Source organism: Nyctereutes procyonoides, unplaced genomic scaffold (genome assembly GCF_905146905.1).
Source record: "Nyctereutes procyonoides isolate TBG_1078 unplaced genomic scaffold, NYPRO_anot_genome, whole genome shotgun sequence".
In the NCBI taxonomy this organism is placed as follows: domain Eukaryota; kingdom Metazoa; phylum Chordata; class Mammalia; order Carnivora; family Canidae; genus Nyctereutes; species Nyctereutes procyonoides.
This window is the reverse complement of record NW_026575134.1, coordinates 12,719,779-12,746,730: the sequence shown is the minus strand read 5'-3', so window position 1 is coordinate 12,746,730 and position 26,952 is coordinate 12,719,779. Positions and strand designations below refer to the sequence as shown.

Below are 26,952 nucleotides of genomic sequence, written 5' to 3'. Positions count from 1 at the left end.
CTGTGACTTACGTATTATACACTGTATTCTTACATGAAGGTAGATAAAGGAAAATGTTAAGAAAATCACAAGAGACAACACATTTACAGTATTGTACTGTACTCGTGAGAAAATTTCCACATATAGGTGGGTGGTCCTGTGTAGTTCAAAGCCGTGTTGTTCAAGGGTCAACTGTACAAGCAAATCCTCCCCTGTGAGTGGATAAGAATTCTCAAGTTCATGATCTTGATTTTTATTTTTTGGGTCCCTTCAATGGTTCTTCGTTTAAAGTGTATTCGTTTTACTTATTTGAAGTCATCTCTACACTCAACAGCTTAGGGCTTGAATTCAGGACCCCGAGATTAAATAAGAGTCGCATGCTCTTTCAACTGAGTCAGCCAGGCACTCCTTAACCCTATTTAAGAATCAAGTAAGTTTTTTGCGCATCTGTTGAAAGCTGTTGACTCAGTCATTTATCAGGAAAATGCACATGATCACACCGTGTGGAATACAATTACAGGGAATTTACACTAGGGTTCTCCCCAGAGGAGTTCTGTTTCCTGCAGTTTAAAGAATTGTCTTGGTCTGCATTTTCCAGCTAAGCAACTGCAGGCTGTGCCCAGAAGGTCCACAGTCTCTTTTGCAGTCGCTTGGGTATTTACTTCGGAGCCCTGGCAGTCAGGATAGAGTCTTCCCGTTTACTCTCCCATCCTTCATCTTCACCATCCTTCATCTTCACCTGCGGCAGTCAGTTTTAGCGAATCCATCCCAGCAGGATCTGAACCCTGCTGCGGTAGGACAGACCCCACTCCCCCCACTGCCTGCCAGTCTCCATCCCTGTCCAGTCCCGCGATCCCTTCCTTAGTTGCCCAGATGACTGAGAAGGAAGATAGAACCAGAGAGTCAGCAGGGGTAGGAAAGGGAGGCCCTTGTGGGTTTTTTTGTTTTTGTTTTTTTTTTTTTTAAGATTTTATTTATTCATGAGAAACAGAGAGAGAGAGAGAGAGAGAGAGAGAGAGAGGCAGAGACACAGGCCGAGGGAGCAGCGGGCTCCACGCAGGGAGCCCGACGCGGGCCTCGATCCCGGGACCCGGGGTCACGCCCTGGGCCGGGGGCAGATGCTGCAGCGCTGAGCATCCCGAGCCCCCTGGTTTCGGCCGTGAGAGCAGCACACAGGCCCGCAGGAGCGCGGGCACAACCAACCCAGAGTCCAGGAGTAAACCCTCGAGTCCCCGCAGCCCCCCCCCCCCGCCGCCTCGGGACCGCGCCGCCTGGGGGAGGGGGGCCCCCGCGGTCGCTCCGGCCCGAGCCCGCCCCCGCGCCCCGACCTGGCGGCCCGCGCGGCTGGGGGAGGTGGCGCGGGCCCGAGCCCCGGCCTCCGGCTCCGGGAAGGGGAAAGCGTGCGGGAGGGGGGAAGGGCGGCTGCCTCCGCGTCCCTCTTTCCGACTCAGGTGTCTCTGTTGCTCCATAAATAAAACGTGTCCCGGCCTCGTGCGACGCTATAAAGGCGGCGGCGCGGCGGCCCGGGGGCACTCCCGGCGGGCCCGCAGCCGGAACAGGTGAGCGGCCGGGCCGCCGCCGCCCCGCCCCGCCCCGCTCCCCCGGGAGCCCCGCCAGCGGCCGGCCCCGCGCGGGGGTCGGTCGGGCAGGGCCCCGCGGCCTCGTCTGCGGGGGCGGGGGCGGGGGGCCGGCGCCAGGGCACTGCACCTGCCCCGACGCGGCCCCCGGCGGGACGGCGACCGCCGCTGGAATTTGCCTGGGGACCCGGGGACCGGGGCCTGACGTCTCCACGCCCAGCCCGGGGGCCGGAGCTGCGCCCTGGGTCGGCGCCGCGCGAGAGGAGCGCGGGCTCCCGCCGGGCTTTGGGGGAGATTTCAGGACGCGGACAGCGCCCCGGCGGCCGGCGGGCGGGGGCTGGGTCGAGCCCCGGAGCCCCGGGACCCCGGGCAGGGCGGCAGGTGCGGGCGGCGGGACCCCGGGATCCCGGGACCCCGGGCCAGCAGGTGCGGGCGACGGGGCAGCAGGTGCGGGCGACGGGGACCGGGACCGGGCGCGGGACCGGCCGGGCCAGCAGGTGCGGGCGACGGGGACGCCCGGGGCAGCAGGTGCGGGCGACGGGGCAGCAGGTGCGGGCGACGGGACCCCGGGACCCCGGGCCAGCAGGTGCGATCGACGGGGCAGCCGGCAGGGCAGCAGGTGCGGGCGACGGGACCCCGGGGCAGCAGGTGCGGGCGACGGGGCAGCAGGTGCGGGCGACGGAACAGCGGGACCCCGGCAGGGCAGCAGGTGTGGGCGACGGGACCCCGGGGCAGCAGGTGCGGGCGACGCGACCGCGGGACCCCGGCAGGGCAGCAGGTGCGGGTAACGGACCCCCGGGCCCCCGGCAAGGCGGCAGGTGCGCGGCCGGGCCCCGGGCTGGGCGGCCGCAGGGGGCGCCGGGCGGCGGCTGACGCGCGGTCCCCTCCTCCCCGCCGGGCCGCTCCTTCCCGGCCCCGCGGCGCCCCCGCCTCCGCAGGTCATGGAAGCGCCGGGCAGCCGGCTGGAGCCGCCCCCGCTCCCCGAGTACAGCTGCAGCTACGTGGTGTCGCGGCCGGTGTTCAGCGAACTCGCCTTCCAGCAGCAGCACGAGCGGCGCCTGCAGGAGCGCAAGACGCTGCGGGAGAGCCTGGCCCGCGGCTGCAGGTAGCGCGGGCCGGGGCGCGGGGGGCGTCGCCAGCCTGCGGGGCCGCCGGCCTTCCCGCTCTCGGGGTGGCTCCACCGTTCTCCGCCCCGGGAGGCGCCCCGGGAGGCGCGGGCTGCGGGCCGGGACCCAGCGGCGCCCAGTGTACGCCCAGGCTCGGGCCTCCCTGGGGCAGCGGGACCCCCAGGGAGCCCTGCATCCTCCCCAGCCGCCAACGGGCCACCTGTGCCCAGCTACCACGACAGGAGCTAGACAACTGTCACCTGCTGCCAGATTTTCTTTGGTTTTAAGAATCTTTTTTTTTTTTTTAAGATTTCATTTATTATTTATGAGAGACGCAGGGAGAGAGAGGCAGAGACACAGGCAGAGGGAGAAGCAGGCTCCCTGCAGGGAGCCCGACGTCGGACTCGATACCGGGACTCCAGGATCACACCCTGGGCTGCAGGCTGGCGCTCAACCGCTGAGCCACCGGGGGCCCAAAGAATCTTTTATTATAGGACATAAGTATATACACAAGTAGACGTAGTATAATGAAGCCCTCTCCATGTTTTTACCCATCACTCCGTTTCAAGGACCAGGTCTCTCTCTCTCTCCACCCACTTGTCCTCATTCTATTTTTTAAAAAAGATTTTATTTATTTATGAGACACACACACACACACACACAGAGGCAGAGACACAGGCAGAGGGAGAAGCAGGTTCCCTGCAGGGAGGCGGACACAGGACTCGATCCCTGGACCCCAGATCACACCTGAGCTGAAGGCAGATGCTCAGCCGCTGAGCCACCCAGGCATCCCTATTTTTTTTTTAAAGCAAATCCTATATACCGTATCTTTTTTTTTTTAAGATTTTATTTTATTTATTCATGAGAGACACAGAGAGGGAGAGAGAGGCAGAGACACAGGCAGAGGGAGAAGAAGGCTCCAAGCCAGGAGCCTGACTCAGGACTCGATCCCGGGACCCCAGGATCACCCTGAGCTGAAGACTGGAGCTAAACCGCTGAGCCACCCAGGCATCCCCTATAGCATATCTTTTTGTCTGTATATATTTTGGTATATGTGTCTAGGGACTCTTTAAAAAAAAAAGCAGTTACCTTATCACACCTAAAAAATAATTCCTTAATATGAAAAAGTCAAAATTTCCAATTGTGTCATAATTTAAATAATTCAGTTGAATGAGGATAATGACCACCCACTCTTAACATTTTTCCCCTTTTATCTATAGGATACTGAATTTAGAAAATACTAAATAGCAAGGCGCAACAAAGTGTACATTTATCATGTTAAGATTTTTGTATAAACTGCCTCCAAGTTTGTGTTGCCAAAATAAAGAGAGTGTGTTTATTTTTCTTTAAAGAAAAAAAAAAGGAGTAGGAGAAGGCGCCTGGGTTAGAAGTCTGAAAATTAATCTCCATTTAGAGACTCCACATTGATCGTTCTGTGGCTGGTCTAGAAAATGGGTCCTTGTGTGGGGATATTTTCTCAGAGGATTACAAAGGTGGGAGAGGGGGAGGCGACACTTAATCCTGTGTTTTCTAGTACAGGGCATTTATAAGGGTAGATAGAGTTCTTGGCAAAAGCATGGCAAGCACTTCAGCGTTGGTATTTGCCATGCAATTCTTATTCTTTTTCCAAACGGTTGTAAAGATCAGCCCAGTCCTGCTCAAAACTTTGTGCTTTGCAATTGGTCGTGCCCGAGATGGTATTGGAAACCCACTTTTCTTGCCTTTTGACAGTTGTTCAAGGAAGAGAGGCCTTGGTGTGCTGAAGACTCTCCTGCCCATCTTGGACTGGCTCCCCAAATACCGAATCAAGGAATGGCTGCTTAGTGACATCATCTCGGGAGTTAGTACTGGGCTAGTGGGCACGCTGCAAGGTACGTGTTGGTGGATTGGCTTCCAGGTGATTGAGAGTCACAATCTCCAGCAGCTCCTGACTCCCAGGAGGCTGTACCAAATGTTTCCTTACCCTTCGAGATCTTCATCTTTCCTCTAGAGCCCCTTAGTGGACAGATCTGCCTCTTCTTTCCTCTTCCTTAGAGTTCTCCTCCTGGGAAACCCTTCATGGCTTCAGGGAGAGCCCTAGCACCTGAGCAGCGGCTTCCCAACCTTTACTGACCACAAGTCACAGTAAGAAATAGATCTGCACACACTTACCTCAAGTTTTGTGAGATAATATCTACCCTCACTACGAGCAATATACTCTGATAGTTTCCGTTCTGTCCTATTCTATTCTGCTTATATTTTTAAAATGATGATTGCCGTCCATTAAATTATTTTGCATCCCACACTTGGGTCTTGACCTGTAATTTGAAGGTGGCTTAAGGGGAAGTGAAGGAAGTATTTTAGCCTAGAGTGTTGTACATAACATTTTTTTCTGTCCTCCTTCCTTTTTTTAATCCATCCTCTTATTTTAATCTCTGGCAAAATGTCTTAACAGAGGTGTTTTGTTTTAAACAGGCTTTATATTTCCATGAACATCTTAGAAATCTGTTTGCATACTTGGTGAAGAGCAGTATGAGCATTCTCCTCTGTCTCCCATCCCCATTGTCTTCCTTCTGCTATCCCTCCAACTCTACAAAGCCCCTGGACCATGAAAGCAGAAGTCTCATTTATTTATTGTAATTTTAGGGGGCATCTGATATGCTCCAGGCACTAGGTATGCTGACATGAATAAAATGTACCACCTGCTCTCAAGGAGCTCATGGTCCCGTGAGAAAGTGGGTAATGACAGTTCAACACAGGCAGGGACAGGGGTTCAAGGCCTAGGAGGTGAGCCAGCTTAGAGGCTCACCACCCAGCTTTAGGGGACTGGGAATGGCTTCCTGGAGGCCAAGTTGCCACAGTGGAGTTTCCGGGAAGGTTAAGTCTGAGATTGTCAAACGGGAAGTAGAGTTGGGTGGGGATGTGGGTAGAAAGATGGTTTGAAAATGGACCATTTCAAAACTTAGTAGCAACAGTCGATGAGCAATGTCATGAGCCAACTTTTGCCCATAGAGCTCTCAGGGTTACTCAGAGCAAGCCCGGTAGATTTCCACAGAGGAGGATGTTCTGTGGCCCCCAGTGCAGCTCCAGCCTGACCAACCGTGTTTTCAACCACAGAGGTGGACTGCGCAGCACATAAGTTCCATGATGCCACGTGCCCACGTGCACAGTGGACTCTTAAAAGCTGTGACGTAGCAACACCATGTGACTCCTGGGGGACAGGAACCATCCAACTCCTGTTTGCTTTGCTAGTGCCCGGCACAGAGACTGGCACAAAATAGATGGCCTCCTAAACATTTAGTGAAGAGGATTGATGATGAATCACCCTTATATGTGAAAAATGATATTTCAAGCTCTATCTCCCAAATTTTCATAGGCCGCCTAAGAATTAATCCTACTTTTAATTCGGTTTATTAAGTACCAGACACTATGCTGAGGCTTTGGCCAATTATCTCATTTAATCTTCACGAAAACATTTATTAACCCCTTAGTTAGACAGATGAGAAATCCATTGAGCCCTTTTCTATCTCAGTAAAGTCATCTTTGTAAGGCGAATTTCTGGGAGGTGAACCTGGTCCATTCCTGCATTCATTCACCCTTCATTCACTTAGTACTATTTGTAAACCAATTCTGTATGCCAGGCGTTCAGCGGTGAAGATTCAGTGGTTTATTGACAAGCACAGGTACTGACCTCATGGAGTTCCTTTTTTTTTTTTTTATGGAGTTCCTTTTGAGTGGTGGACATTAATTTAATTAAATTATTAAGTATATAAAGTGAAAAAATAATTACTGACTGTAATAGATGTAATCCATTGTGTTGGATTATATACTCTGTACTAGGGATTATTTTGAGGAGGGAGTATTTATTTTAGATAGAATGGTCAAGGAAGGCCTTACTGAGGAAACAAAATGTAGTCAGAGGTCCAGAGGATAAAGAGACGCCATAGAAAGAGCAAAAGGGAGAGTGTTACCAGGGAAAGGCCCAAGGCCAAAAGGAGTTCAGTATTTTCAAGTGAGTTGTAAGAATTCTAGTGCAGGTGGGTGCAGTGGGTGGGGGGAGGGTGAACAGGAGATAAGGCTGGGCAGGGCTTGGGGCTAGGATGAGGCAGTGAGGCACTTGCTCTCAGAAGGCTTCCTTAAATATTGTGCCTCGGGCCCCTGGCTTGCCTCACCCCACTCCCAGCCCCGAGGACAGGTGTGTCAGCTTAAACCAGCTCCAGCAGGAGATGGAGAGATCCGCAGAGATCTGACATATATTTTGGAGCAACAATCACTGGTGTCTCCTGATGGATTTTGCATGTAGATGAAAAATCCCAGATGGCTCCAAAGTTATTGGCTTGAGCAACCGGGTAGATGGTTATGTCCCTTATTAAAATGGCAACGGCTGGCTGAGGAGCAGGTTTGGGATGGAAAGTGAAGAGTTTCCTTTTGGACACGTGCGTGAGACCGCTAAGTGGAAATGCCAAATATAGAGCTTCTCTTGAGCTATCACAAGAGAAGGGGAGAGGTCTGGGCTAGGCAGAAAAATCAGGAAAGCATCCCTTTGTTGAGGTGATCTCTAAAGGAGTGGGAATGCCTGAGGAATTCCCTTTATTCTCTCCTTTATCCGGGAGAAAGGGCAGATGGAAGAGAAGATGGCTGGACCATTCAGAGGTCAGGAAGATAAGAGGCGGAGGAGAAACATGAGGTGGCTCAGGAGGTTGCAGAGGAAGAGCAACTGGAGGGATGTGGGGTCAGAAGCCAAGAGACAAGGTTGCTTTAAAAGGATACAGGCCTCGTAGTGTCCTACTCTTGAGGGGAGAGTCTGAAGACACAACACAGAGCAGGCTTTTAAGAAGCTTTGCGTGTGGGGCACCTGGTGGCTCAGTCGGTGAAGCATCTGACTCTTGGTTTAGGCGCAGGTCCTGAGATCGAGCCCCACATCAGGCTCTGTGCCCAGTGCGGAGTCTGCTGGACAGTCTCACCATCCCTCGGCCCCTCCCCCTGCTTGCACACATGCTCGCTCGCTCTCTCTCTCAAATAAATTTTAAATTTTTTTTAAAAGGTTTACTGTGAAGCAGAATAGAAAAATGGCTGTAAGCAGAGAGAGAGGTAGGGGATGGAGGTAGAATGAGGGAGGATTTCGTTTTCTTTCCATAGAAGAGAGAACCAGAACACGTGTGGGGACTGGTGGGGGCGTCTTGTAGAGAGAGGGGCGTCTCTGGCCCAAGAGGTGGGGGAGAAACTAAAACGTGGTGTGAAGGGGGGATTGCAGATGGGGCTAGAGGACAGAAGTAGGAGGGTTGCTCCTTAAAGACAGGAGGGATATTTCCCCCATTTTTAAAAGCAAAAAGAGAACAAATGGTGCAAGGATAGAGGGGTTTGAAATTATGGTGAAAAGCAAATTGGGAACATCTCTTAGGGACTCTTGAGGTGGAGCCTGACTCATCTTGGAACCGGGTGGGTGTGCAGAAGGGGGAGGGGCAGCCCGAGAAAGTCTGGGAGGGGAGGTCTGAGCCACCAGGGCTCCCCAGCGCCCACCTGGGGCCTGACTCTCCCACAAGGCCGACGGGCCCCAGTGCACACTACCTGGTCCAGGCCAGCTTCTCCAGCTGCTCAAGCACTTGTCACCCCACGAGGTGGGTGTTGGGTTCAGCCAGGCAGGGTTTCACCAGACAAGAAAAGGGAAGGGGGGAGAGAGTGAGGCAAGGGGGCTCCGAGTAGGTGAGAAAGTCCACCGGCAGGAGGCAAGAGAAGACAGGGGAGGCACCAAGAACAGGGAGGGAGCCAATCAGTCAATGGTTTGGAAGCCTCATGGGAACAAAGAAATGTAGCAGCAAGGATTGCCCAGTAGGTCAACTGAAAGGCTAGGAGGCAATGGTTTGAGAGAGGGAGGAGATTGCAGGGCAGGACCAGAATCCCTAGTGGTGGTGAGCGAGGGCCACACCACACCCCGGCTGGCCTGGCACCTGATGGGTGGGCCAGTAACTCATCGGAGAGGGCAGGCTCAACTCCCCAGAAGCCATTTGTTGCTAAGGGTAATGGGATCTTTTTGACTTCTGTTATATATAAAAAAAGAAGTTACCACCAAGCAGCAAAATATCAATGCAAGCCTTTTAGGGGTATCTTCATTCCCAACTACAGGGGAGACCGCCCTCCAGTTTCTACTCTTGCCTTCTAGATGCTTGCCAACCTTTTTAAAAGGGATTTTACTTATTTATTCATGAGAGACACAGAGAGAGGCAGAGACACAGGCAGAGGGAGAAGCAGGCTTCCTGGAAGGGAGCCCGATGCGGGGACATGATCCCAGGACCCAGGGATCACGTCCTGAGCTGAAGCAGACGCTCAACCGCCGAGCCACCCAGGTGCCCCTTGCCAACGTTCGCCAGCACCACCTTTACCAGCGTGTGCCGCCACCTACACGTGAAGGCCACCAGCAGAGGTTCTGGGCTTCAATCGATGGCTCAGACTTCTTTACGCACCACATTCCTCTATAAAAAAAGATGCTTACAGTATCCTCAAGCAGCACTTGTCCCTAAGTAGGACACTATATGGAAACAGACAAAGTCCCTGTTTCCTGGGGCCTGTAAACACAGCAGAGCCCAGTTCAGGGAAGTGAAGTTTGAGAAACATTTAGGAAAAGTACATAGAGAAGAGGTTGCTTTTATTTCCTGCTCCTCTTATATTCCCACTGTGGAGTCACCTTTTGGCTGCAAGCTCTTGGCATGAGGGGTTATCGCCATTTCTTGTAAGTTATGTATTAAGACGATTGCATCAGGAATACAGGTTATTCTAGAATGCAGATTCTGTAAGGGCAGACTCTCTTGTCCATTCCCACATCCTCCCAAACCATGTGCGGGCACATGGGAGGTCTAAGATCAATAGTCATCAAGTAGAATGCATGAATGCTTATTGTAGGAAAGCAAGAAAATACACACGAGGAAGCTGAAAAATACCTCCTCTGCTATCTAGAAGCCTCCTTTGATCCTACCATGCAGACAACCCACTAATATTTTAGTAAATATCCTACTAGACACATAAATTCTGTAAAAGAAGAAAATGTCAGAATGATAAAAGCACTAAATTCAGGAGAGCGGTTGCCTTCTGGCGGGGGAGGGAGGAAGGACCGTGTGACGGAGGAGAAGTATATGGGGTTGCAACTTTACTGGCAATTTATTTCTTAGGCTGGAAGGTGAACACATGGGTGTTCAGTATATTAGTCTTTTTGTATATGGAAGTGACTTAGTATAATACTGAAAATCTTTCGAGATTCTTTTGTGCATGCAACGTCCATGTTTACTTTTTATAAAAGTGAGAGTGTGCATGCTTACCATGATTTTTTAAAAAAGATTTATTTATTTGAAAGAGAGAGAGCACAAATGGAGGGGAAGAGGGGCAGAGGGAGACGGAGAAGCAGGCTCTCTGCTGAGCAGGGAGCTTAACCTGGGGCTCGATCCCAGGACCCCAGGATCATGACCTGAGCCGAAGGCAGACACTCAACTGACACTCAACTGACTGAGCCGCCCAGGCGCCCCTGTACCGTGATTTTGAATCCTGCTTGTCCTCACTGCTTTATTCTTTACCTAGCTCCATGTCAGTAGATGTATTCCTATGCGTCACATCAATTTCCTTTTACAGGATTACGGTGCGTCAGGTATAACTTGGGTAAGCACTTTCCCGCCCTGCGAGTACAGTGGGTCACCTAAATGCACCAGACGTGTATTTAGTAAATCCTGCGGGCACTGCGAGCCGGGATATTTAGGTTGTTTTCTGCCTTTTTGAAACTGCCCTCCATGTAGTCCTTTGTTAAGGGGCCAGTGATCAATGGGCTTGAGTTTCTTCTCACTGGGAGTGAAATGTGAGGAGGTGATGACTCCCCAAGAAGTACTTAGCCAAGGGCAAGCACGGACTCCGCCACGCGGGGAGCCAGGACTCCAAGCTGCCAGGGCCGGGCCGCTGGGTGGAGGCGCCCGGCTCCTGCCTGCACCTGTGCGCGGTTGTCATGGTTTCCTGGGTTTGGATCCAGTTCATTCCCCAGCAAGACAGGGGGGAATGACTGTGCCCCTGTGGACACGGAGACCAACACTGCCTTCCCTCCAACATCTGTTTGCAAAACTGCTCTGAGCCCGCGGACTGAATCCACGAAGTCTTTAACCAACTGACTTGCCTTCGCTTTTCCACTCGTCTAATCAGTGGATAATGGGATGACTGATCGATTCGATCAATTTATTTAAGCAGGTGGTGCTCGAGGATGAATCGCTCTCTCAGCTGATCCAGATCACGTTGGGCAACCTGCTGTGGCCCCCAGCAGGACTGTACGGCAAACCAAGCAAGACCAGCCAGGGCGAGCTGCAAATTTGGAGTATCGATGAAAAGGCCTTTCTTTGAACAGGAGAAATGATGCTGTAACTTTTGTGTGTGAATTTACTCGTTTTGGATGTACTTTCAGGCATGGCGTACGCTCTGCTAGCCGCGGTTCCTGTTGGATATGGTCTCTACTCTGCTTTCTTCCCCATCCTGACATATTTTATCTTCGGAACATCAAGACACATCTCAGTTGGTAATTAGAAGCAACACTACAATTGCATTTATTCCTGTTTAACGTGCTTTGGCTACAGGATGGGTACGAGGCTTCCATACCTTTGTTAATGTTTTCCAGAAAAATAGGCCTTCAATGCTTCACAGGCTTCTCCCATGTGACGATGTAGTGGTTCTTCTTAGCTTTCAAAATACCATCTCTTTGGTCTTAAGTTTATACGTAACTCCTTTTTTTTTTTTTATAAAGAGGATAGAATTGAAAGATTGTCAAGATAACAGTCTACCTTCAAGTTCTAGCATATTTTCATTTTAAGAAATGTAATGAATTTGACTCCGTATTTAGAAAGCGGTCACTTCCAAAATGCAAAATGGGAAAAATATCTTCAAGGGGTCTTCAAACCTCCTGTTTTACTAGACCAACTTATCATTTACTAAATTGTGTTCATCAAATACATATTCATCATTTCATTAAAAACTGTACTCCTTTTAAGTCACTAATATTGGAAGGCTGGCAAAAGTGTGCCAAAACTATTTAGAAACTAAGTTTGGCTTTCCTTCTTGGTATGGCTCAAAATAGGCTTATTTTCTGCTGTTCCTAAAATCTGAATTCTCTTTTGCTGGAATGTTCTAGTAAGTGAATGTTTTAATGCTATTTTGTGACTTTGACATTTATACTTGAGATAATTTTGCGCCTACATCCATCTGCTGGCTAGACATGTCTACCTGGACAATCCGCTTGAGACAAACACAATCATCAGCTGTATCTCCAACCCATAGCCTCGTCCTTAGCTGTATAGTCCCCAGTACCTGGCGTATTGCCTTGTCTATGGAAGGAGATCAGGAAAAGGTTATTGATTGGAAGCACTTCCTCGCCTGGGAGAATCGATCAGTATCAGAGGCTCGACAACATGAGGAACATAGGAGCTGATTTTTTTTCTCTTTGGTATCCTATACGTGTAGACACTCCAGGTTCCTGGATTTTGGTACCGAGCCCTTCCAACTGTCAGAGCCTTCCATGACGAAAGGATAGGATCACCATCACGGATAAAAATATCAGGAGTGAATGGGAGAGAAGGAATCCTTTCAAAACACAGCATCTTATAGACTGGCATTTGATATGAAAAAAATGATTTGTCTTGAAAAGAGAAGAAGATAAACTATATACTCTCTTTGCTGTCCCTATATCCCAATCTGGAGCTTGTACCATTGTATTTATTTTAAGCATCATTTTCCTAATTAGCTGTGTAGGTTTCTCTTCGAAGATGAGCTGAGACCAGGTACTCAGATCCATCGAGATCAGGGCATAGGATGTCCTAGGAAATGAGCTTGTATGAAAGAAATGGGATAGAACAAGTAAGGATTCAGCTTGTTTGCCACCAGGAAAGGTTTCCTGGTAGCTTCCCCCACCCCTGCCCCAACATGCATGAAGACCATGCAAAGACATGTTAGATAACCTTCCTGTGTAATCACCAAGCATCCGGAATGCCGTATTAGAACTGCCTACCTGCATGTCTCTCTTGCTCATTTCTGGGTCACAAGTGCTTTGCTTGAAATGTCTGCTTTGTAGCTTCCTTGGTGAACAAAAAATATTTTCTCAATCATAGCTAAGAATTTCACATGTCTAATCCTATGTAGACATGTTGAACCTAAACATTGGTTATGAATAATTATTAATTGATAGAGGCTTCTTTCCCCCAGGGCCATTCCCAGTGGTCAGTTTAATGGTGGGATCTGTCGTACTGAGCATGGCCCCGGATGAACACTTCCACACATCCAGCGGTAACGGCACTGCATTCAATGCCACGGTGATAGACTACGCGGCTAGAGATGCAGCAAGAGTATTGATTGCGAGCACCCTTACTCTTTTGGTTGGAATCATCCAGGTAATGGGATTGCAAGTACAAGATGGATTGGCATGGTTTTTATTTGAAATAACTGAGTGTGAAGCATGTGGACTTCGATATTCATTTAAAAGCGAAACAGAGCAATTTATCGGACCCCCCCCAAAGTTATTTTCTAAATTATATTGTTTTAGGTCAGATGCTGAAATAGTCAGCAAGACCCCACTTATGAAGGCTCGAGTACCATCCAAGTCAGAGACAGAAAAAAAAAATCAGAATAACATGTGTGATTCAAATGAGGATGAGGGAAGGGAAGTGTGCAGAACCAACAAAGGAGAAAAAGTGTCCTGGTGAGCAGAGCCATGGGATCTGAAAGTCACAGAAATAAGCCACATGATTTTTGTTTTTCTTATTACGTATCTAGAAATACTTCAAGGTTCATATTGCCGGAGTTTTCAAATTTTAGAGTGGTGGAGGGGCATGCCTACGAGTATTTTTGTATTATTAGCAGGCTACCAGAGTTTTAACTGATGTTTAGTTTAATTCGTTAAAAGAGTCGGTCCTTCTCCCAGGCAAACATTAACTTTTTCTTTCCTTCTTATACTAGTTGATATTTGGAGGTTTGCAGATTGGATTCATAGTGAGGTACTTGGCAGATCCTTTGGTTGGCGGATTCACAACAGCTGCTGCCTTCCAAGTGCTGGTCTCACAGCTGAAAATCGTTCTCAACGTTTCAACCAAAAACTATAATGGAGTTCTCTCCATCATCTATGTAAGTGTGGCTTCTTACTCTGGGGATGGCTCACTGAGAAAAATCTCTTCTTTCCCCTTTAACCTGCATCTGGAGAGCGTAAGTTGCCCCCATGCCATACTTCGGGATGCCATGGAAAACCTCCTCCAAAAAGCAAGCAATAGAATCAGGAGTAACATTGAAGACGGCACATTTTACAAATCATCGTTCTCAACTGGTCAGAGTGGTTTCAAAAGTGTCACTGAACTCAAAAATATTAATGAAAACAAAGCAGTATAGTGAAGTGAAGTCTGGTCTGGGATGCCGTGGACTTGAACTCCAGTGTCAGCTTGGCTTCTGATAAGTTCTAGTGACTGTAGACACACCTGGGGGGATAGTGGCTGAAAGCTCAGGATTGGAGCTGGGTGACCTGGAAGTCATGTCCTGACTCTACTAGTGATATGAGCAAATCACCATGCCTCGGTTTCCTTCTCTGCCAAATAGACTTGGTAATAATTATCTATAGTCATAGTTAAGTTAAATGAGGGTGTCAGAGAAACACTTGGCCCAGAGGCTGGCACATGACAAGTACTCGAAAAAAAGTAGCTAGGTTAAAATTATTATTTCACATGCCAAGGCTTCTTTTTTTATTTGTTAAATGAAACGACTGGAGATGTAGCTCTAAAGCCCTCTCTAACTGCGACAGTCCGTAAAATGCATAATGTAAATGTCTCAGCAATTATAGATGAAAAGGAACATTAGATTCAGAGATGATTCAACATGCAAAAGAGATGCAAAAGAAGGATGTAGATCACACTAATTAGATTTGAAAAAGTTCTTGGGCCTAAATATACGTTCTATATAAAACATGCTTATTGATGCTTGAAAATGATAATGATAGTAACATGATGTCATCCTAGCTTGGGGAGAATGATAGTCTGCAAAAATAACGTGCTAGGCCTTAAGAATGGAGTTTAAGGCCTTTAATGACCCAATGGATTAGCTTTGGAAACAGGGTAAGGCCGTGTATCCATATGTAAAAATTAGCCAGGTGGTGAGGAATTTGTTCAGTTCCACGACAATGCCGTTACCCCACATTGCTCTAGCCCTTCAACAAATACTGCCCAGTGCCTGTCACAGGCCATGTACCCCCTGAGCCCTGGGAATAGGTAAAGGAGGTAGTCTCACGCAGGGATTAGTCCGGGGCTTTGAGTTTCAGTAGACCAGAATTGGAATCTCAGTTCCACTACCTACTACCCGCATGATTTGGGGCATGTGATGTGTAACTTTTCTACATGTCAGTGTCCTCAGTTGTAAAATGGGAGTGATCACAGTAGCCACCTCTTAGAATTGCCAGGATTAAAAAGGATAATCTGTGTAAAGCACTTAGTACACTACCTGGCTCATAGTAAGAGCTTAGTCATTTAATTCATAATAATAATAATAATAATAATAATAACTACTATTATTATTTTCGTGACTAAGGTGAATAGACCTCATGGAACTTGCAGTTCACTTCCCAAGGAGCCAGCCTATGAATGTAGGCTGTTTCTTGATTCAGTATTATTTTTGTTGTTGTTGCTTTTTTTTCCTACCAGGTGCTTGGTTCATTTTGAAACCTTCTGACTGCCTTTCTCTGACAGACTCTCTCACCTTTGCAGTCCGTGTCATGTCTTGCTTTTTTTTTTTTTGGCTTTCATACCTTCCCTGTCAACTGTTCATTCATTTATTCCTTCATTGCCATTCATACAATTCATCTAAATAGGTATTTAGACTACCTCCAATGTGCTAGGAGCTATTTTCTCCCTATACAAATCCACTGACCCCTGAATCCACCAAGATACCCCTTACTGAGTATATTCACCTCTTCGTAAACATTGCTTGGCCTGCATCCACACAGATCACAGGGGGCTTAGGCCCTGGCCATTCGGGGACCTCTGCAGATAAGAATAGTTCTTCTGGTCTCTTAGGACTGGTTTTTTTCTTTTAAGCTCTTATTTTAATTCCAGTATAGTTAACATATAGTGTTATTCATTTCAGGTGGACAATATCGTGATTCAGACACTTCTTTTTTTTTTTTAATTTTTTATTTAATTTTTTTAATTTTTATTTATTTATGATAGTCACAGAGAGAGAAAGAGAGAGGGGCAGAGACACAGGCAGAGGGAGAAGCAGGCTCCATGCACTGGGAGCCCGATGTGGGATTCGATCCCGGGTCTCCAGGATCGCGCCCTGGGCCAAAGGCAGGCGCCAAACCGCTGCGCCACCCAGGGATCCCGTGATTCAGACACTTCTATACAGTACCTGGTGCTCATCACAAGTGCCCTCCTTAATCCCCATCACCTGTTTACACATCCTCCCACCCCGCCCCCCTCTGGTAACCAGCAGTTTGTTCTCTATAGTTAAGAGTCTGTTTCTTTGTTTGCCTCTTTCTGTCTTTCCTTTTTTTAATTTAATTTAATTTAATTTAATTTAATTTAATTTAATTTAATTTAATTTATTTATTTGAGAGAGGGAGAGTGAGTGAGAGAGAGCACAAGCCAGGGGGAGAGGGAGAAGCAGACCCCTGCTGAATGGGGAGCCCCAATGTGGGGGCTTGGCCCCAGAACCCTGGGATCATGACCTGAGCCAAAGGCAGACAGTTAACTGACTGAGCCACCCAGGTGCCCCGCCTCTCTCTTTTTCTTTTGCTCTTTTGTTTTTAAAATTCTACATATGAGTGAAATCATATGGTATTTGTCTTTTTCTGACTTATATTGCTTAGCATAATACCCTCTAGCTCCATCTATGTCATTACAAATGGCAAGATTGCATTTTTTTGGATGGTTGAGTGATATTCCTCTGTGTGTGTGTGTGTGTGTGTGTGTGTGTGTGTGTGTGTGTACACCACATCTTCTTTACCAATTCATCTGATGATGGACATATGGGCTTTTTCTGTATTTCGGCTGTTGTGGACATTGCCACCATGAACATTGGGGTCCATGTGCCCCTTTGAATCACTATGTCTGAATCGCTTGGATAAATACCTAGTAATACAATTGCTGGATTTTAGGGTAGTTCTATTTTTAGCTTTTTGAGGAAACTTCACACCTGTTTTCCAGAGTGGCTGTACCAGTTGAAATCTGGAACTGTGGGACTTCCAGTTTTGTTTTCCTTTTTCAAGATTGCTTTGGCTCTTTGGGGTCTTTTGTGGTTCCCTACAAATTTTAGGATTGTTTGTCCCAGTTTTGTGAAAAATGCTATTGGTATTTTGATAAGGATTACATTAAATGTGTGGATTGCTTTGGGTAGTACAGACATTTTAGCAGTATTCTTCCAATCCTCAATCTTTCCATTCCTTTGTGTCTTTCCTAGGACTATTTAAGACAAAGCTTGCTGCAAATGATCCCACTTTGAAACAGGGACAAAAGTGATCAAGAAATACTAGGACAAGGTCAAAAATAGTTTTAAACCAAACACAATATTTTTTAAAGATTTTGTTTATTCATTCATGAGAGAGGCAGAGACATAGGCAGAGGGAGAAGCAGGCTCTATGTAGGTAGCCAGATGTGGGACTTGATCCCAGGAGCCTGGGGTCACACCCTGAGCCAAAGGCAGATGCTCAACCGCTGAGCCACCCAGGCGCCCCAAACCAAGCACAATTTTTCTGTGACTTATGTCCTCTTGAACATTATTCTTGCAATCTTAGATTAGAATGTATCATGGAATTTTGTGAGAAATTCCTCCAGAGCAGTCAGGTTGGATGAAGATGTCTCAATCTTCCCCGTGTGATAATGCCTCTGAGCTTGCTTTTCAGAAAATGAAGGATCAGCAGGTTGGGAAAGGATTGCAAAGGGTTGAACAAACCACTCAGTACTTGAACAGAGAATTTTTCTTATGACATGACCCGATGCAATCATTAATGAAAGAATCCTTCAACAAATGCCGAGCAGTAGTGGACTCCTCCAGGAAAAATAGGAAGATTGTTGTAAGATACTTTCCATGGCATGTAGCAACTTAACATGCCTTTTGTTAGAAGGTTGTACCTTGGATTGTTTCCATCCCCCAACTCCTCCCCAAAAGGAAAACAATACGAAGAATTAGAGGAGGAAATATTGGGACAGTAAGAAAAACTAAGGCTCTAATTCACAAATGCTGGAGCCACTGAGTATAGGTTGTAGAAGGGGGAATGACAGGATGTTGGCAGGATTCGGAATTGGTAATACTCCTCATGCACTGCGTAGCTACTCAGTTATGTAAGTAAATCCCATAGCACATGGAAGAATGGTTGTGTTTTCCTACCGTTACTTTAAATGCCTTGTCTCAATAGACAAAGGGAGGCTTTCTGCTTCCTTACTGAACTGATACCACCCCCTCATTTCTTCCTCTAATGAAGAGGAAAACACGGAAAAGTTCTGCCCAGATAATGAGAGTCTTGAAAGCCACCAAATCTGCTTCAGTACATAAATACCAAGTCACTCTAGTAAAGAAAAGAACACTTAAAGGGTTGATCTCCGTATGGGCAGGAATTCTTTCTGGTAGGAGGAAATGCCTGACTGCAAGGGGTGATTAGAAAGGGTTTGTCACATTGATAAAGAAGACTTAAATTTGGCACCAAAAGTTAACTGATAAATTTCCTCATATGTAACATCAGGTGTGTATTTTTTTTCTGCTGGCTTCATATGCCCACGTAATGCTAGGCAAAGAAGGAAGAAATGATCCAAATGGTCCTAGAATTCTCCAAGCATGGTAGGAAATATAGTAAAATATTTCCCATCGTTGAAATGGTCATTATTAGGATTTGAACTATTCAGAATACTCGGTTGAAATATGGATTCATATGTGTATCTACATTTTAAATATATTTTAGTAAGTATTTTCATGGTAAACTAAATTAGAATTACTTTTCAGTGCTTTCTTCGAAACTCATTTCTATGATCTTTGAGTATAATCTGACTCCTTCAGTTTATGTAGGTTTTATTTTCACATAGACTAGACTTTTTATTGTAGAAATTTTCATAGGAGATGACTCAGTATATAAGCAACAAATATATTTATATGCTTGTTTAATGCAGTTGTGTAATATAAACTGATTTTGGGTTTTATTGCAACTCATGTTACATTTTTAATATACCAAAGGTGCTTTTTTTATTCCAAGATCTCCTAGATTAAATGGGAATCCTGGAGTGATCATTTTTGTAAGGTGAAATGTTTTTATGATTGGGATAGTTATCTACTTGTTTTCAAGTTTGAATTTTTCCCTCTTGAGTTGAAAGTAAAGCTTTACTGTATAGACAATTAAGTGAAATATGGTGTCCTGCTTACGAATTAATGAGGCTCATCATCAGAAAATCGATGATTGAAAGGGCCAGACAGCGATACCATCACGACTCTGAGGCATGTAGGACTGTTGGCTCCTATGGCAGATGCCCTAAATTCTTGAGTTATGGTGACCATTTGTGGTACTTCTACATTTTCTCTCTCTCTTTTTAAGGATTTTATTTATTTATTTATTTATTTATTTATTTATTTATTTATTTATTTATTTTTAAATTTTTATTTACTTATGATAGTCACACAGAGAGAGAGATTGGCAGAGACACAGGTAGAGGGAGAAGCAGGCTCCATGCACCGGAAGCCTGACATGGGATTCGATCCCGGGTCCCAGGATCGCGCCCTGGGCCAAAGGCAGGCGCCAAACTGCTGTGCCACCCAGGGATCCCTGGATTTTATTTATTTTAAAGAGAGAGAGAGCACGTGCTCTTTGGGGTTGGGAGAGCAGAGGGAGGGGGGAGAGAATCCCAAGCAGACCCCCCACTGAGCTTGGAGCTGGATGCTGGGCTCCATCCTGTGAACTTGAGATCATGACCTGAGCCGAAATCAAAAGTTGGACCCTTAACTGACTGAGCCACCCAGAGGCTCTCATTTTCTCTTTTTCACACAGCTATCACTTGCTTCATCTTTTGCTATCACTGTATCTGCCTCTGGCAATTTTGACTGACTCGGGAAGGCAAAGTAAATTTGTTGGTACTGGGTTTAAAGCAAGAGCAAATATACCTTCTGAGTGAAAGTCTAAGAGGCTTCCTGCAAGTCGAAAACTTGAACTCTATCTAGTTCAAGAACTTGGTGGCTGTCTTTTGCTAGTGTGAAAACTTCTCCCTTCATTCCCCTACCCTTGAATGTTTTCTAGAGAATTGGAGTTGTTGGCAAAATGACTGCTAGATCACTTAATGTTCTTTATACATAACTATTATTGGGTTGTCATTAAAATTACTTTAAATACAGCTTGTCTGTGAAATTAAGTAAGATATATGTTATAAGGGATATAAGATGCTCTATCCTTTATTTTCATATAAAAATATATCTATAAAACGACTCATTAAAAAAAATAACATTCACCAAGAGATTGTCTCAAAGAATTAAAGAATGCCTTCTTAAATCCTGCCTTCCACAGGACTGAAGCTGCTGGAACAAAGGTATTAGTGTTCTTCCCTGGGATTCTCTGTTTCTCTGTTGCTAATCTGCCTTGATTCCCAGAAACCTCCTATTTACAAAACAGGACGAATTAATTCTTGAGTTGGCTTGTCTGTCCACTTAGAAAGAATGTTTTTATTTAAGTCATCTAGTTAAGTTTGAACTAAGTACCAAATTAATTTCCTAAAATTAATATTTGAGCTATATATCAATTCAGTAGCTTTGCTTTAGCATGAAGACTGGATTGATCCCTATGGATCTACATATGAAGTCTTTAGGTATTTTTATGACCACCTATATCATTCAGGTTGGGGAAGAGTTTTACCTAAAATAATGGCTGATTGGGACTTTTTGGCTTATTGGTTTTTAGTCTCAATAATATCACATCAACACTATGAAATTAGCTCCCTTAATAGCCCCTGTAAAACCACTTTAAGATACAAAGCTTTTCTCCAAGTAAAATTCAACATGTAATATTTTTTCTTTTCAAACGTCTCATTTTAATTGTAAAAAATGCAGATAAACAAAAAAAGTAGAAATCACCCATGGTTTTACCGCTGCAATTAACCATCATTAATAACTTGGTATACATAATATATCATAACTTGCAAAAACTGCATATTTTTAATGGTCTCTGTTTTAGCTAACACAAGAATTGCTACTGTCATTAGATTTTTAAATGCTGCTTGATGATGATATGATTTTCCACAAGAGAAGAATATACAATTATTTTCTTTTTACAGACTCTGATTGAGATTTTTCAAAATGTTGGCAACACCAATCTTGCTGATTTCATTGCTGGATTACTCACCATTATCATCTGTATGGCAGTTAAGGAAGTGAATGATCGATTTAAGCACAAAATTCCAGTCCCTATTCCTATAGAAGTAATTGTGGTAAGTAAAACATGTAATTAAAAAATTTGCATTCATTAGTTCGACAAGAAAGAAGTTAGAATAAAGACTAATTCATTCATTCATTCATTCATGAGAGACGCAGAGAGAGAGAGGAAGAGACACAGGCAGAGGGAGCCTGATGTGGGACTCCATCCCAGGACCTGACCTGAAGGCAGATGCTCAACCACTGAGCCATCCAGGTGGCCCAAGAAGTTGTACTATATAGAGAGAATATTACTCAGCCATAAAAAAGAATGAAATCTTGCCATTTGCAGTAACATGGATGCAGCTAGAGAGTAACATGCTTAGTGGAATAAGTCAGAGAAAGAGAGATATGAAGTGATTCACTCACATATGGCATTTAAGAAACAAAACAAATGAACAAAGAGAAAAAGACAAACACTCCCCACCCCTAGATTCTTAAATACAAACTAGTGGTTGCTAGAGGAGAAGTGGGTGGTGGATGGGGAAACATGAAGAGGATTAAGGGTCCTCTTATCTTTTTTTTTTTTCTTTTTAAGAGTCCTCTTATCTTGACAAGCACTGAGTAGTGTCTAGAAAAGTTGAATCATTACAGTCTACACCTGAAACTAATATACTATATGTTAATTATCCTTGGATTAAAAAAAAAAAAAAGAAGAGACCAACAGGGCAGACTGCCCAATGAGGAGACAAGAAAAAAAAAAGGAGTTATTAAAACATGGAGTTTTTTTTAACCTCTTTTGTTTTATTTCAGACAATAATTGCTACTGCCATTTCATATGCAGCCAACCTGGAAAAAAACTACAATGCTGGCATTGTTAAATCCATCCCGAGGGGGTGAGTGTGGAGTTCCTCTTAGGCAAGACTAATATATTAAATCAGTACTTTCTATTTAAAGGAAACCTTTTATTATAAGCTGCATTTCATTGGTGCTCCTTCAATAGTCTTCTCTGTGTGAGATCTTCAAGAAACACCCATTTGTGCAAAGGATCAGATAGATGGTATGCACGTGTAGATAAAGTTCAAGCCATTTGTTGAAAAGCAGCTCCCACAGGCTCTGTTTTTTCATTTTCTGAAAATGTGGCAGGACATGTATGGTTACCACCAGACTCCTGACTTAAACTCATGTGTATAATTACAATATGATACAAATAGAATCATGGTTTGTAGCATTTATCAGAATGAGGACAATCTCCTTAAGGAATAAGGGACATCTGACCTAAGTTCTCCACCCATTAGTTTGTCCATCTTAAATAATAATTATGTCATTTGTTCCTATGAATAAAATGCATTATCTTCAAGGGAGGTTTTATAGATGTTTGGTAGTTCGGGCAATTAGAAGAGTAAAGAGTTGAGTTCCTTTGTCCCCTTCTGTCACCACCTAGATCGATGACTGAGGGCAGGGGGCGGAGGGTCTCTTATAAAACTAGGGTAATGATAACTGGCAAATTCTTAATTTGGGCTTGTTCTGAAATGCCTGTGAGCTCCTCCAGGAGGGCTTGAGGCCTGTTGTCTTGTTTGACGCCATCTTTGTAGCATGGCACCTGTCCCATAGGAGGGTCCCCGGAAATACGCACTGAGAGAAGAATAGCCAAGCCTCTGCTGTTATAAGTAAGCCATTTTTGTCTGATCTCGGAAACAAGTGTCATGACATCAACAACCTTCTAAAAGAAAGGTGGGGGAGAGACCAGAAAAGAGAAGGGAAAGTAGAGTGTTGAGGTGAGTTCCATGACAGGAAGGGGTACAAAGAGAAAGATGGTGCAGGCCACCTCTTTATCTCCTCCTGGCTTCAATCGTCCGATGAGGGGTAAAGTAAGGTCGCTGTTGGCAGCTCCTTTTTCCCCACTGAGAGTCTGTATGTTAGGATCGCTTAGTCCCCCCCCCCCCTCTCTTTCTTTCTTTTAACATAAACCAACAAGATGGACTACTTTCTCATCTAAGTTGTAGTCTCCATTCTTTCTCCTGCCTCCTCTCTGAGCACACTGTGCCAGGGGTCTTGTCATCATGTTCGTGACCGTTGCTTTTGAAGTGACTTGTGCTTTGTACTTGTACTTGAAAGTGTGGCACAGGGGGAACAGGAGCGGGGAGGCCAGCAAAATCACAGAGGTTTTCTCCCAGCTGCCTTCCCAGGGCCACTTTGCCCTTACAGTCAGGTGCTGGTGCATTTGCCAAACATTTGGAGCCAACCTGAAGTCAAGATATGCCCTTGGCATCATGTTTATCATGCCTGACTCTCTGTTAGGGGTCCTCTGGCCTTTCTGGGACCCACCGTTCCCTACCCTTATCTTTTCAGAAAAGTGTCCTTCCTAGTCACTCCCCTTCATGGTATTATCTCATGATCAGGCCAGACATGGGAGGGTTGGCTGTAGCACACAGGGCCACTGAAGGGGGCGCAGGAGATAGGGGACTACTCAGAGGTCATTAGAAGATGTCCAGCCAGGGCCCCAAGTGAGTGGCTTGGGGGTAAAAAAATTGGCACTGCTAAGATCCAGCAAGGTAGTACAGATGGACGCAGGTGTGTGGCAGATGTAGGGGCTCCCTACATTTCCTGAGTACCTACTATGTGTGTAGGTACTAATTACTTACACCTACCATACTTCCTTTACTCCTTCCAACACCCTAGAGAAGAGTATATGGTCTCCATTTGACAGCTGAAGAAACTGGGACTTCAAATAAGTTCAAATAACACGCCCCAAATCAGTTACTTACAGAGCGATGGAGCCAGCTTCTGGGTCCTTGGATTTCAAGTCTCTGTACTTTATACTGTGACCCTGGGGAATCAAGGACCTGGAAAAAGGATCTGGAATTGGAGAAGTAGGCGGACAGGCAGACAGTGGGCATCAGGTCACAATCAAAGGTGAACTCTGCAGGACTGGCAAGTCCTCCGGACAGACCAAATTACCTGAAGTAGGGCTGATCGGGTCTCAGGAAAGAGTCACAAGCCTGGTTTTAAGAAGTGAGGTCCAAGCTCATGTCCAGAAAGTGGAGGTGTGATCCAGAGTCACTCAAGGGCTCGATCAGGGTTTCTAACATCCTGTCCGTCTACATAGAAGATCCACTCCTGAGCCTACTTGTGGGTCAGGATGTGACGTAGATGAAAAGGAGTTTGGGAAGTAACCTCACCTGTGGGGAGAAGAAGGATCCAGGGGTAGAGAACCGGACAGATCTTGTCACGTAGGAAATCAACAGTCCTACCTGGGCTCTACTAACTGATATCGAGCACATCACTTCACTTGTCTGGACCTCAACAAAAGGAGAGAAATAGAATCAACCATTTCCAGGCTATCAGGACAGCATATTAATTTGGATAATATCAGGTTATTAGCTATCTCTAAATTTCTATGGTTTTCTGTAAGCTCTTATTTCTGCTTTAGTACCTCCCTCTAATTAGAGGGGGAAAGTGTAGTTTCCTATTAAGGGAAATTCAGACAAAAGTGAGGTAAGTGAGGGAGATTATTTGGTGTTTTTTTTTTTTTTAATTTGTTTGGGACATTTTTTGGCTAGGGACCTCTGGATATACACCCGGTGGATAGTCATCAAGATAGAGGTACATGACAGTCATTCGCCCAGTTTTCATATTTGGGGACAACTGCATGAGTATAAACTTTCCCTTTCCTTTCGTTTTTCCTTTCGTTTTTCCTTTCCTTTCCTTTCCTCTTCCTTTCTTTCCTTTCATTCTTTCCTTTCCTTTCCTTTCCTTTCCTTTCCTTTCCTTTCCTTTCCTTTCCTTTCCTTTCCTCTCATTCCTCTCATTTCCTTTCCTGCTTTTACCTCCAACATGGGGCTTGAACTCACAACCTTGAGATCAGGCATCACATGCTCTCCCGACTGAGCCAGCCAGACACCCCTAGGTTTATTTCTTTACATGGTTTATAGAATAGTTCTGATATGTCAAACAGTTGTCCTTCTACCCCACAGTCACTGCGAGGTCTTAGTCATTGTGATTCTGGAGCATTCTGATAATTACGTAAATTTAATCTTTTCTACATTCAAGATTTTAAATATCAGGGCTCTTAGACATGGATTTTTCTATTTAGCTCTTTTAAAATCTTATTATTGTTTGTTTCTTTTTTTTTATTATGTTGTTTCTTTAATCAACCCGACATTTCTTCATGCAAGGCAAAGCCTCATTTAATGGCCAGACTATCTTTTAAACTCAAAGGCCTTTAAGATAAAATTGTGCAGGAAGAAACACTAACGTGTGAAATGGCATGATATTAGAGAATCCATTAGGACAGGTTTATTCATGTCAGAGGTGGAGATAAGGGAGCGTTCGTAGGCTCTGGACAGGGGTCGGAAAGTCAGCTGGTGAGCTAGCACCAACTTCTAGTTAAAGATTGTAAAATCGATGCTACCACTTACTTGTCTCAGTGTGCTCTCTCCCCTTGTGGCCAAGCACTTTCATGTCTGGCCTGGGGTCGGGTGGATATAGCCTGTGGTGAGGTAGGAACAGAATTGTGGTCAAATCTTCACTGCGTGTTTTTCATTTAAAAACTCACTAGGTTTTTGCCTCCTGTACTTCCACCTGTGAGCCTGTTTTCTGAGATGCTGGCTGCCTCGTTTTCCATCGCCGTGGTGGCTTATGCTATTGCAGTGTCTGTCGGAAAAGTTTATGCCATCAAGTATGATTACACCATCGATGGGAACCAGGTATGGTCACCCATGTGCTGGACCGCTTTTGTAGGGCTGCGAAGAAGAAAACGGAGCCCACAGGGTAGATTTTGTTGTCTGCTGAAGAAGGGATTGGTGTCTTCCACTGGCCCTTATCGAGCTGGTTTCCCTCTTATGCACACTCATTTGAAATTATTACTATTTTTAAAGACTTTATAAACTTTATTTATTTATTTATTTTTGTATTTTTTTATTGGAGTTCAATTTACCAACATATAGCATAACACCCAGTGCTCATCCCGAAAAGTGCCCCCCTCGGTGAAATTATTTTGAAATATTCAGGCTGCATGTCTATCCCTTTTAAGAAATAAGTTGAAGTCTTTTTTTTTTTAAGATTTATTTATTTATTCATGAGAAACACAGACTGAGAGAGAGGCAGAGACATAGGCAGAGGGAGAAGCAGGCTCCTCACAGGGAGCCTGATGTGGGATTCAATTCTGGACGCTCAACCACTGAGCCACCCAGGCGTCCCTAAGTTGAAGTCTTTAAAAAAAAAAAAAAAAAAGCAGCCCCGGTGGCTCAGCGGTTTAGTGCCACCTTTGGCCCAGGGTGTGATCCTGGAGACCTGGGATCGAGTCCCACGTCGGGCTCCCTGCATGGAGCCTGCTTCTCTCTCTGCCTGTGTCTCTGCCTCTCTCTTTGTGTGTGTCTCTCATGAATAAACAAATAAAATCTTTTTTTTTTTTTAAAAAGAAAGAAGTTGAAGTAACCCAAATTTTAAGAGTTAATTCAGTCGGGTCATAAATAACATTCGAAGCTCATGTAGTAGATCAGCATAAGATGAGGGGGGCGCTTGGCAGAATGAGCACCGTGTGCTATGCTATAATGTTGGCAAATCGAACTCCAATTTTTTTTTAAATTTTTTATTTATTTATGATAGTCACACAGAGAGAGAGAGAGAGAGAGGCAGAGACACAGGCAGAGGGAGAAGCAGGCTCCATGCACCGGGAGCCCGACATGGGACTCGATCCCGGGTCTCCAGGATCACGCCCTGGGCCAAAGGCAGGCGCCAAACCGCTGCGCCACCCAGGGATCCCCTCGAACTCCAATTAAAAAAAAAAAAAAGAAAGAAAGAAAGAAAAGAAAAAAGCATTTTCCATGCAGGCCAGGGTCCCCTGATTGATTTTCTGCAGTGGTGGCTGTCATAGGGCGAGATGACACACCAAACACCATCGACGATGGTTGTGACCACTTTGAATTGAGGTCCTTAAAGTGCTCAGG

General features: G+C 45.5%; 1 protein-coding gene across 5 annotated transcripts in view; it reads left to right on the top strand.

The window, feature by feature from the left end:
• Positions 1-1,501: 1,501 nt before the first annotated feature.
• Positions 1,502-26,952, top strand: part of SLC26A4 (solute carrier family 26 member 4) — a 47,441-nt gene continuing 21,990 nt past the window's right edge. For 2 of the 5 annotated variants that reach the window (XM_055300835.1, XM_055300840.1), the window contains exons 1-9: positions 1,747-1,937; positions 2,495-2,661; positions 4,394-4,533; positions 11,070-11,180; positions 12,857-13,041; positions 13,607-13,771; positions 20,926-21,078; positions 21,815-21,897; positions 25,563-25,710. In XM_055300835.1, coding sequence (XP_055156810.1) covers positions 2,498-2,661; positions 4,394-4,533; positions 11,070-11,180; positions 12,857-13,041; positions 13,607-13,771; positions 20,926-21,078; positions 21,815-21,897; positions 25,563-25,710 — 1,149 coding nt within the window. In that variant the 5' untranslated portion in view covers positions 1,747-1,937; positions 2,495-2,497. Of the gene's footprint in view, positions 1,539-1,746; positions 1,983-2,494; positions 2,662-4,393; positions 4,534-11,069; positions 11,181-12,856; positions 13,042-13,606; positions 13,772-20,925; positions 21,079-21,814; positions 21,898-25,562; positions 25,711-26,952 lie in introns of those variants that run through there. The other 3 variants (XM_055300836.1, XM_055300838.1, XM_055300837.1) reach the window with 3 other exon arrangements.